Below are 11,475 nucleotides of genomic sequence, written 5' to 3'. Positions count from 1 at the left end.
CTGCAGAATTGATGTTATGTTCAATCATTTACTTCATACTTTACATTGATATCTGCAATATCAAATCGACAGCAGATCCTGTATGTGTGAATGAAACATAAAGAGAACAAAAGGGGGCTGACTTACCTTTACGTGCTCCCCTGGTATTGCAGCTGTCATATCTTCTGAAAGAACCCAGGAGCAGTGACCAGTATATAGAACAGCTGAAGCGGTGGGGGATGAGGTGAGGTAAGAGTACACGCCACGTTCACACGAGTAAAACTGGCGGAATTCTGCGGCAGAACTGTCTGCCGCTGAATCCCGACGGCCTCCGTGTCATACAGGCTGTCTAGCGCGGAGAGAGGAGGTGTACGAGCCCTCCCATGGACAGTTTGTATGACACAGAGGTTGGTGGGATTCCACGGCGGAGAGTTCCGCCATGGAATTCCGCCAGTTTTACTCTGTGTGAACTGTCCCTATGAGCTTTTATTGTTTTAATGCAAAATATCATAGGGTTTAATTTAAAAGGTATGTAAGCGCTGCGCAATCTGTTGGCGCTATACAAATAAATATAATTATTACTAATATTATCATCATTATTATTATGTAACCATGCCTTGTATGTTTCAAGCCTCTAGAAGAAGCGATGAAGAAGGCCCTCTCTGGTCACTATGAGGAGGTCGTGTTGGCTTTACTGAAACCCCCAGCTGAATTTGATGCTCAGGAACTGAAATATGCCACCAAGGTGCAGTACTCTATCTGTTTCATTGGTGTTAGGGTTTCAGTGAATCTTTCAACTACAAACCATGGACATCTATGTAACTTGTACTGTATACTTCTTTTCCTTAAAGGGTCTGGGAACCGATGAGGATATCCTTGTTGAAATCCTAACATCAAGAACAAACAAAGAGCTTAGAGAAATCAACAAGGTTTACAGGGACTGTAAGTATTGGAAAATATCTCTTTAAGGATGGACATACACATCATGATCATAGTTTATCTACCTCCCCAAAATAGGCCCAATTTTTTACTTTATTGGAGCATCAGATCACCTGTGATGTCAGTGACTCTTCTTCATGGTGATATGTCTACCTAGTTATTAGCCTCAATGGTCTCATGCTGTATACTACTGATACGAGTGACTAGCTGCAGGGGTGATGTGGGTATATAGGCAGTTAGTGGGAGGATGCTGGATAAGATGGGGATTAAACAAGTGTTTACACAGAAAATCTTCTAAATATGAACGACCATGGGTGTCCAACCAGCAGCTCTCCAGTTGTTTCAAAACTACAATTCCCATCATACTTCGACAGCCAAAGCTTTGTACTATTGCAACAGTTGGTGGGCCACAAGTTGGACGCCCATGTCCCGGATCAGATGTACCCTAGCAGAACAGATATACATATAAAATGACTGCCTTTATGATACTAGTAAGACACGCACTAGGCCGTGTTCTTATTTTGCTGAAAAAAATACTTTGTTGTTTTAAAGTGAGACCCTTCACACAACCTTTTCAGCATAGTCCTATATGAAATAATGATGACAAAGAAAGCATTCAAGGCTAACATATAGTTATTTCAACTACCAATAATTTACACTTATCTTTTATATAATAACACAGTACAGATATTTATTTAGATTTATTTAGAACAGTATATCAGATGAATACAACACTGCTACATAGCTGTCCACGTAACAATGAGAAAGATGATATATAGTTATATATAGTTATGAGGTGCAGCACTCTTTTTCTTCCCTGAACCGTATTTTGTTTCTCTCTTTTCTCCGTGTTTTGCACTCCTCCTGGTGAGACCCACATGACCACAATTAGCAGGAGACACCTGAGTGCTCATGGTTTTAATCCCTCCTATCTGTCCCATTCTATCTTTGATAGCTATGGTGAGTGCAATACCTTATCCAGACTTGTGCTGTTTGGGGGCAGCTTCCTCCGCCGGTGGTGCTGGCTGGGTTTTGGTGTGGCATTTTTGGGTCTGGTCCTGTGGCATGGGGGTTGCAGGGCCGTCCCATGGCCTCCCTTCCCTGACTGTGCACGCCTGCGGGGGTGGTGGTCGCTGACTGGCACAGTGTGGACTTAGTGTAGGGACCCATGTGTATCAGATACCTGCACGAGGTACATGGGGCAGTGTGGCTTGATCAATTCACATACAGAATTCTGATGTTTTTTATGCAGCCGAGAGGTACTAGTATCAGCCATAGGTGTGAGGTGCAGCACTCTTTTTCTTCCCTGAACCATAGTTATATATGTATTGTGTCCATCACTGTAATAAATATAAATCTAATTTATGTTGCAGTATACAAGAATGATCTCTCAAAGGATATAACCTCAGATACTTCTGGAGATTTCCAAAAAGCATTGCTCGCACTTGCAAAGGTATTTATATATATAGTGATCCCTTCATAATGTACTGTACAATGTACAGTACTATAGCATCTGGTGCATGTTAGCATTGGGAGTGTGACAGGTGCGCCGCTGGAGCTCAGTGGCAGGTTTTTCATAGCATATCGCTAAACATTATAGTTGCCCTTTATATCTTAGCATTTAAGCTACTGTACAGTACCTTTCTGTGTTTGCTTATGACATAGAGACATGTCTAAAGTTTGGTTGGTCAGAGCCTGATTGACGGGAGAAGTGCACAGCTATGCACTTCTTTTCCCATCTCATTGTTGCTGCAGGAGACAGGCTTCTTAGACTTTCTATAGAATCCATCTCCTGCAGCTAAAAGTGAGACAAGGAGAGAAGTGAACAACAGAGTGCTTCTTCTGATTCTGACATCTGTGTGGGCTGAGCTGCCTGTCATTGCCAAGATCAGTGTCCTTGGGAATAATCAGCAGGGGACCCAGAGGCCCCACAGGTTGACAATGTGGAAATGCGGAGAGGTAAGTATGGGCTCTTTATTATTTTCTATATACTTTTTTCCCTATGTCTGATAACCCTTTTAAATAGGAAAACCCCTTTAACTACAGGGCAGGGTATAAAAATGCATTTTTTAAAGCAGCCCTTGGACACCTAATAACCATTTTGGCAAGCTTCTTAATCACAGACATTGACTCCCTGTATCCTTAGAAACACATCCCCCTCCCCAATCCTGTCCTTGTTCACACTACATCACTAGCACTGAGGCTTCACTGTGGTCGCTTCCACTTTATTGCACTGTGGTTTTCAGACACAAGCCAGCCTTGCAATGGAAGGAGCACTGAATGAGTTAAGAGGCTGCCTGAATCACACAGGCCTTGTGCAATACAGTCAGTGCAGAGGCCGTAACACGGAGAGCTAGTAACCACCGCCCTTTTCTGCATTGTTGGCATTCAGTGAGGCAGACATGTGAACTGCTTCGTGACTTTTCCCTCTCTCCTGCCATGGTAGCAAAGCTTCTATTGATTTCACAATTCTGTGCAAATATAGAATCGTACTTGCTTAAAATCAAACCCTGCCCATGCATCTGTGCCAATGAAAATACACTATGGATGCTGGTAAAACTTTTTCTCTTTATTTAGGTGATTCTTGATCCAGAGAGTTACAGTGACTGAAATGGGTGTCTACAGCATTTTGACAATAGCCTTTAATGACTGTGCCTCTCCCCATTGTTTAATCTTTGCATAAAGTATGTTATGTGTCTGTGTGTCCACCCAGTGGTCATGCTAGGAATTACAGTCCTTTAAGAATTAGATTGTTTCCACATTTGTATTTAAAGGGGTAGTCCACCAAAACTTTTTTCCTTCAAATCAACTGGTGCCATAAAGTGCCAGAGATTTGTAATTCACTTCTATTAAAAAAACTTAAGTCTTCCAGTACTTATCAGCTGCTGTGTGTCCAGCAGGAAGTGGTGTTTTCTTTCTTGTCTGACCCAGTGCTCTCTGTTGCCTCCTCTGTTCATGTCAGGAACTGTCCAAAGCAGGAGCAAATCCCCATAGAAAACCTCTCCTGCTCTCCAGACTGGAAATAATACAACTTCCTGTTGGGCATACAGCAGCTGATAAGTACTGGAAGGCTTGAGATTTTTTAATAGAAGTAAATTACAAATCTCTGGCACTTCATGGTAGCAGTTGATTTGAAAGAAAATTTTTTTGGGTGGACTACCCCTTTAAGAACTGCAGAGAAAGTGCATTAGATTAAAATTCATACTTTTTTTTTAAAGGTTGATCTTGCTAAGCAGCATCTGGAAAAACACAATTTATTTATTATAAACAGTCTGATGTGCCTGGTGATTCTGGTCACATTGCTGAGCCAGGAGAGATTCTGAACATGTAAACAAAGAAACACAACCTGTCATTAAAAACAAAAAACAAAAAAAAAAACACTGAAATAAAAAAGTGGGCAGGGAGAAGCGCTTTACTCCCTGGCTAGCAATGAGCATCCAAAGAAGCCGATAATAAACACCAACAAAATAATTGCCCACCATTCAGTATATTGGTCAGAATGTTCAAACCATTAGTTAATTAAAAAAATATCCATTTTATTGTAAATAACATTTCAAAGATTACCAGTCAGTGTGCTCTTTACCCTGCTCATCTGCTGATCAGCCTTAGCACTGAGCCCCAACTGATCAAAACTTCTGACATGTCTTTGTAGCAGGGACACTTTTAACCCTTGGCTAAATTCAAGTAGAGATAAAGGTGGACACACCTGCACCTAAACTACCTGGATACGTAATCAGAAAATGCAATGTGAACTAAAGGCCCTATTCCAAGGAACGATTATCGTCCGTATTCGAATAGGAGTGGCAGCAGCAGACCGCCGCTATATCCTATGGGCTTCCCGGATGATTAGCGATTACCCGGGCAGCTCCCCCGCAGCACCCCCGCAGCTCCCCCCGGCCCTCCCCGGACCCACCCGCTCGCTGCTGCCGCGTGGAATAGCACACAGCGCTTGTATGCTCCTCACTGTCGGCCCGTGGAATAGAGCCTTAAGCCGCTCCTAGTAATGTCTACCGATTACTTTTACATTGCATTACTGAAATGCTTTAATTATGTACTTTTTCTCTGGTTTAGTCATAACCCAAATGTACATGTATTGTAGGGTGACCGCAGTGAAGATACCCGTGTAAACAGTGAACTTGTGGATAATGATGCCAGGGTAAGTAAATCTTTTTATAAAGACAATTCTTTGTTAAACTTTGTTATAACAAAATCCGCTCCAGTTCATGGGTATGCTGGATTTATCTAGAAGAGCTGTAAGAGCTTTTGTAGATTTCACCAACAATTTACGTTCCCTCCACCTGCCCAGCTTGATCAATCTGTCCCAGACTCATGTTTAAAATTAGTAATTTTAAAAAAATCACAGAGGGTAGGGGGTGATGGCAACATAATAAAGAAGTGATACTTACCTGTCCCCGTGCCCCCACAGCACAGCATCACAGCTCACGGACCCCCGCCGGTCTCTTAGGTCACCCAATTCTGTGTCACGACCTGGCTCAGAAAGCCCCCTCAATAAGTCAATGACTACGGTGGGACATGTAACTGACAGCCTGAGCGGGCAGTTCCTGCCTTGTCGTAACGCCACAGGAATCTGGGAGAAACAGGAGAGTGGAGGCTGTCAGTGAGCAGTGCTGTGCTGGGGAGGCAGGGACATGTAATCAGCCCATAATTGTTATGTACCCCACAACCCCCTTCCCTCTTTTTTTTTTATTTTTTACAATATGCCCCTTTAAGTATTTAGGGAGATTTGTTCTATACTAATTCATGTGTGGGGAATATATTATTTAGACAGAACAGGAATATAATCATATATTTACACTGCCACCTACAGGGAGAAATAAAACATCTAGATCTACTCAATGACCTTTTGTAACTTGAAACAGCAATGCCAATGCTACTGTATTTAAAAACTCTGTTATCCAGAATAGCGAGAATGGAAGAATTCCCTGTCAATTTAACATAGTCTTATTTCTACCGAGAAGTGAGTGATTTTTTTTTTTTTTTTAAGGTGTGTTTACATGAAATATGTTAGCACAATAATGTTCCTCTCATTATCAATAACTCTTTATTTTTTATTTTATTTTAGAATTTTTTTTTAATTTACAAAATCCAAAACAATCAAATTAAAACTTCATAGAACAGCAATCCCAATCTAAAATTACAGTTACTCCTGTCTGTTATCGACAAAATGTTTCTTTCTCTCCGTGTGGTTAAACTTGCAGGGCGCCCCTCTGTTATCTACACCTATCCTTCCTAGCCCACCACCCTACCTATACTTATTTACTCAACCCACCAGGTTGTGGCATAGCCACACCCCCACCGCGCCGAGGGCAGGGGGAGACGGGGAGACGGGACCAGGGCCGACCCCCTTCACCTCTACACTGTACCAGTTGTAAGCGTCAACAATATCCAAAATCCAACTTATCCAACTTACTCAGATAACCACAACCAACTTCAACTCCTTATCCTGCCAATCTAGCCCCTATCAAGGGCCACACTGGCCACGGACGGAATAAGCTCACTCGTACCAGCTATTCACGGACCCGGCACGCCGGATCCTAAGGACAACTGCCCCATCCAATCCAAAGGCTTCCACCATCCATCTATTATGGACTGCAGTCCCCACCAGATGACCGGGTTCAACTCATGTATTTTTCATCCAAACAATTAATAGTAACTTAACAATGATCCGAGTAGGTTCCAGCCCGTTTACTCGACCCTCTCACGGCCGACTTCCCGGGCCAAACTGCTTCCAACCACTATGTTGGCGGATCGGTCAGCCCAAACCCGCCCCCCCCCCAACCCAGCAAGCGCGCAACCACACCGCAACCCCATTCACACCACGAGACATCCAATATAATACTATATTCACCGGGCGCCCTGAAAGTACCTTACAGATTACATTCCTTCCTTTTATTTACTGCCCTACTCTTGTCTTGTCTTATTGGGATTCTGTAGCCCATAGAAAATAAGAAAAATCTCTCTTTAACCCTTAACTTAACCTCCACAACCCCCCCCCCCCCCCCTCATCCCTCTCAGCTGGCAGAAAGGGCAAAGAGAAAGAAAGAAGAAGACAAAAAATAAATAAATAAAAAATTACAAAATATTGTCAATCCAATACTTTTCCTATTTAGTAACATGTTCTTTTAACTTTGAATCCCCTTTCTTCATAATATAGTTACAATGCCAGAGTTCATTTCTTAACATTATTGATCCCAGTTCTCTCCATTCCCTAACCGATGGGTTATTAGACGAGGTCCAATTACGTAGTATGGTCAAGCGAGCTGCCAAAAATAACTTATAAATTACCATCTTTGTGACTCTTAACAAGTGTTGATCTTCAAAAATCCTTAATATTGCACAGACATATTCATCTTCCACTACCAAATCAAATAAATTAGACACAACTAAAAAAACTTCCCGCCAAAACTTATTCACTCCACTACAATGCCACCACTGGTGTTCCAGAGAGGCATCTTCATAACCGCACCTATTACAACCAACAGATTTACCCTTATTCCATATGCTAACATCTAGTGGCGTATAGTACAATCTGTGAATACAAAAAAATTGTGTCACCATGTGCTTCTTATCAGTTATACAATTCTTTGCGTTTGCATAAGCTTTTTTCCAAAAATCTTGTTGTTTAATACCAATTATATTTCCCCAACTCTTCTGTGAGCTAATATTCATTGTCTTACTAAATAATTCTCCCAAAATTTTATATAACTTAGTGATCTTACCTTTTACACTACCCAACATCCCAATAATTTGTGTGATGTGCTCAGACTCTATAATGTTCCAAGATACCGTCTTATCGGTGTTTCTTATAGCATTTCTCACTTGTAAGAATCTTAAATAACATAATGTTGTCTCCACACTACCGTTTAAATCTGCATATTTTTTTAACTCTCCGTTTACAAAAAACTGAGACACAAATCAAGGTGAACTTAGGGTATTGGACTCTGGGGGGTGTTTAAGTATTTAGGGATATGGATCTCAGCAGATCTGTGTAGATATGAACAACTGAATATCGCCCCAAGAATTAAGAAAATGAGGCAGCAACTGATGATTTGGAGCAAACTTTTATTGTCTAGGGCAGACAGAGTGAGTCTCATAAAAATGGTTTGGCTGACTCAGCGATACTATGTTTCTCCGGTGTGGCTTACTAAGAATATCTTTAAGAAAATTGAGGGCTTATTAAACGAACTTATATGGAACAGGAAAAGAGTACGATTAAAACTACAGACGCTTACATTGCCTGAGGAGGAGGGTGGCCTGGCAGTGCCTGACTTCTTTAGATATTTTCTTGCTGTCAACTTGGCCTGGATGGTAAATTGGAGGGCAGTAGAATTTATGGTTAGTTGGATAGGTGACCAAAACGGATGCTCCACTAATATTTTTGAGTTGCTCGAATCTAAAAGGAATGTAAAATATCCTAGGGATTCAACTTATAGATTGTTAAATAAAGTATGGGCAGCAGTAAGAAACAGAGATAATAAGGATGGTATGTATGTATTCACTCCAATATGGCGAAATAGTCAACTCCCAGAACTGGATAATATACCCGAACCTGAATATTGGGTCAAGAGAGGTTTAAAATATGTGTCTCAGTTTTTTGTAAACGGAGAGTTAAAAATAAATAAATCAATAACTCTTTATTACTCTGCTCTCTATCAGATTGTGTTCACACGCTACACCTCCAATCAGAAAAAAGCGAACCACTTACATTAGTGCAGAAAAATGAAAAATATTTTTTTTATTAAAAACATCATAAGGACATAAGTATGGAAATACTACTAACAATGGTCTGTGACTGCTAACATATAACACTAAAACAAGAAAAGAAGACTGATTGTGGAAAACGCTACTCAGATGCAAGTGACATATAATTTAGAGTGCATGACTATAGTAGAATTGTATACAAGTAAGCAACTTACTCATGAATACCGTGAAGGACATATATCACATTGCAAGTGCAGATTTTACATCAAGAGCTATACCTGTAGTGACACAGCCCCCGCCCGACGTACAGTACCATTCAAAAGTTTGTCACATTGAAATGTCCTTATTTTTGAAGGAAAAGCACTGTACTTTTCAATGAAGATAACTTTAAACTAGTCCTAACTTTAAACAAATACACTATATACATTGCTAAGGTGGTAAATGACTGTTCTAGCTGCAAATGTCTGGTTTTTGGTGCAATATCTACATAGGTGTATAGAGGCCCATTTCCAGCAACTATCACTCCAGTGTTCTAATGGTACAATGGGGGAGATTTATCAAAGGGTGTAAAATTTAGACTGGTGCAAACTGCCCACAGCAACCAATCACAGCTCAGCTTTAGGCAGTGCTGAAAGGAAAGCTGAGCTGTGATTGGTTGCTGTGGGCAGTTTGCACCAGTCTAAATTTTACACCCTTTGATAAATCTCCCCCAATGTGTTTGCTCATTGGTTAAGAAGGCTAATTGATGATTAGAAAACCCTTGTGCAATCATGTTCACACATCTGAAAACAGTCTAGCTCATTACAGAAGCTACAACACTGACCTTCCTTTGAGCAGATTGTGTTTCTGGAGCATCACATTTGTGGGGTCAATTAAACGCTCAAAATGGCCAGAAAAAGAGAACTTTCATCTGAAACTCGACAGTCTATTCTTGTTCTTAGAAATGAAGGCTATTCCATGCGAGAAATTGCTAAGAAATTGAAGATTTCCTACAACGGTGTGTACTACTCCCTTCAGAGGACAGTACAAACAGGCTCTAACCAGAGTAGAAAAAGAAGTGGGAGGCCGTGTTGCACAACTAAGCAAGAAGATAAGCACATTAGAGTCTCTAGTTTGAGAAACAGACGCCTCACAGGTCCCCAACTGGCATCTTCATTAAATAGTACCCGCAAAACACCAGTGTCAACATCTACAGTGAAGAGGCGGCTGCGGGATTTTAGGCTTCAGAGCAGAGTGGCAAAGAAAAAGCCATGTCTGAGACTGGCCAATAAAAGAAAAAGATTAAGATGGGCAAAAGAACACAGACATTGGACAGAGGAAAACTGGAAAAAAGTGTTGTGGACGGATGAATCCAAGTTTGAGGTGTTTGGATCACAAATAAGAACGTTTGTGAGACGCAGAACAAATGAAAAGATGCTGGAAGAATGGCTGACGCCATCTGTTAAGCATGGTGGAGGTAAGGTGGGAGATTTGTACAGGGTAAAAGGGATTCTGAATAAGGAAGGCTATCACTCAATTTTGCAACGCCATGCCATACTCAGTGGACAGCGCTTGATTGGAGCCAATTTCATCCTACAACAGGACAATGACCCTAAACACACCTCCAAATTGTGCAAGAACTATTTACAGCAGAAGCAGGCAGCTGGTATTCTATCATAGGTAATGGAGTGGCCATTGTAGTCACCAGATCTGAACCCCATTGAGCTGTTGTGGGAGCAGCTTGACCGTATGGTACGCCAGAAGTGCCCATCCAACCAATCCAACTTGTGGGAGCTGCTTCTAGAAGCGCGGGGTGCAATTTCTCCAGCTTACCTCAACAGATTAATAGCTAGAATGCCAAAGGTGTGCAATGTTGTAATTGCTGCAAAAGGTGGATTCTTTGACGAAAGCAAAGTTTGATGTAAAAACAATGTTATTTCAAATACAAATCATTATTTCTAACCTTGTCAATGTCTTGACTCTATTTTCTATTCATTTCACAACGTATGGTGGTGAATAAGTGTGACTTTTCATGGAAAACACAAAATTGTTTGGGTGACCCCAAACTTTTGAACGGTAGTGTACTTTCTAGCGACAGCCTTTATCCAGGGGTACAATCATCACACACTGTATAAACAACGGCCATTCCCCATGAATGGCCCTTGTTTAACGCTTCCTGAACATGATCATTAATTCCGGCCGTAGGTAGCGTTTAACGATGGCCGTTTCGCTACAGTGTGGAAACATAGCCTGTCAGTTCTTTTAATGCATAGTTTTTATTTTATTTTTCCTAGGCCCTGTATGAAGCAGGTGAAAAGAAAAAAGGTACCGATGTTCCTTTGTTCATCAATGTCCTCACCACCCGCAGTTTTTCTCACCTCCAGAAAGGTAAGTTTGCTGTGTAAAGCAACAAAGAACAAATGAAAGCTCAAAATGAAAATTGTAGGATAGAATCACAGGCTATTTTCCTATTACGTACAGATGTGGCCAAACAAGGGCCATTGTAAAACCACAGCCGGAATTAATGTTTGTAACCATCAATTCTGGCTGTAGTTTTACAACAGCAGCCGTGGTTTAGTTACCCAGCTGGATTTACTAAGAGACGCATGCCTCTCAGTAATGCTGGTGGGATCTGCACCTGCTGCACGGTGAATGCAGAAATCTAGAGCAGGTGTTGGTAGTTGGCATGCGTAAATCATGGTGAATCAAGTGCGGGAGGAGGCGATACCTCTTCCCTGACATGACGTCCCCTGTCTGCCTATCAGGCGAGCAAGGCTTCTGTCTGGTGAACATCATGGAAAATGCAAGAATCTTCACCTTTTCCATGGTGTTCAATAGGGATGCATCTTTGATAAA

General features: G+C 41.4%; 1 protein-coding gene across 2 annotated transcripts in view; it reads left to right on the top strand.

Annotated features, from left to right (window-relative positions):
- Positions 1-11,475, top strand: part of LOC138785662 (annexin A1-like) — a 37,811-nt gene that overhangs the window by 18,833 nt on the left and 7,503 nt on the right. For both annotated transcript variants that reach the window (XM_069961846.1, XM_069961845.1), the window contains exons 5-9: positions 611-724; positions 831-921; positions 2,292-2,371; positions 5,018-5,074; positions 10,914-11,007. In XM_069961846.1, coding sequence (XP_069817947.1) covers positions 611-724; positions 831-921; positions 2,292-2,371; positions 5,018-5,074; positions 10,914-11,007 — 436 coding nt within the window. The remainder of the gene's footprint in view (positions 1-610; positions 725-830; positions 922-2,291; positions 2,372-5,017; positions 5,075-10,913; positions 11,008-11,475) is intronic.

The sequence above is a fragment of the Dendropsophus ebraccatus genome, chromosome 3 (assembly GCF_027789765.1).
Source record: "Dendropsophus ebraccatus isolate aDenEbr1 chromosome 3, aDenEbr1.pat, whole genome shotgun sequence".
In the NCBI taxonomy this organism is placed as follows: domain Eukaryota; kingdom Metazoa; phylum Chordata; class Amphibia; order Anura; family Hylidae; genus Dendropsophus; species Dendropsophus ebraccatus.
Note: the sequence above shows the minus strand (reverse complement) of the source record. Positions and strands in the feature narration are given on the sequence as shown.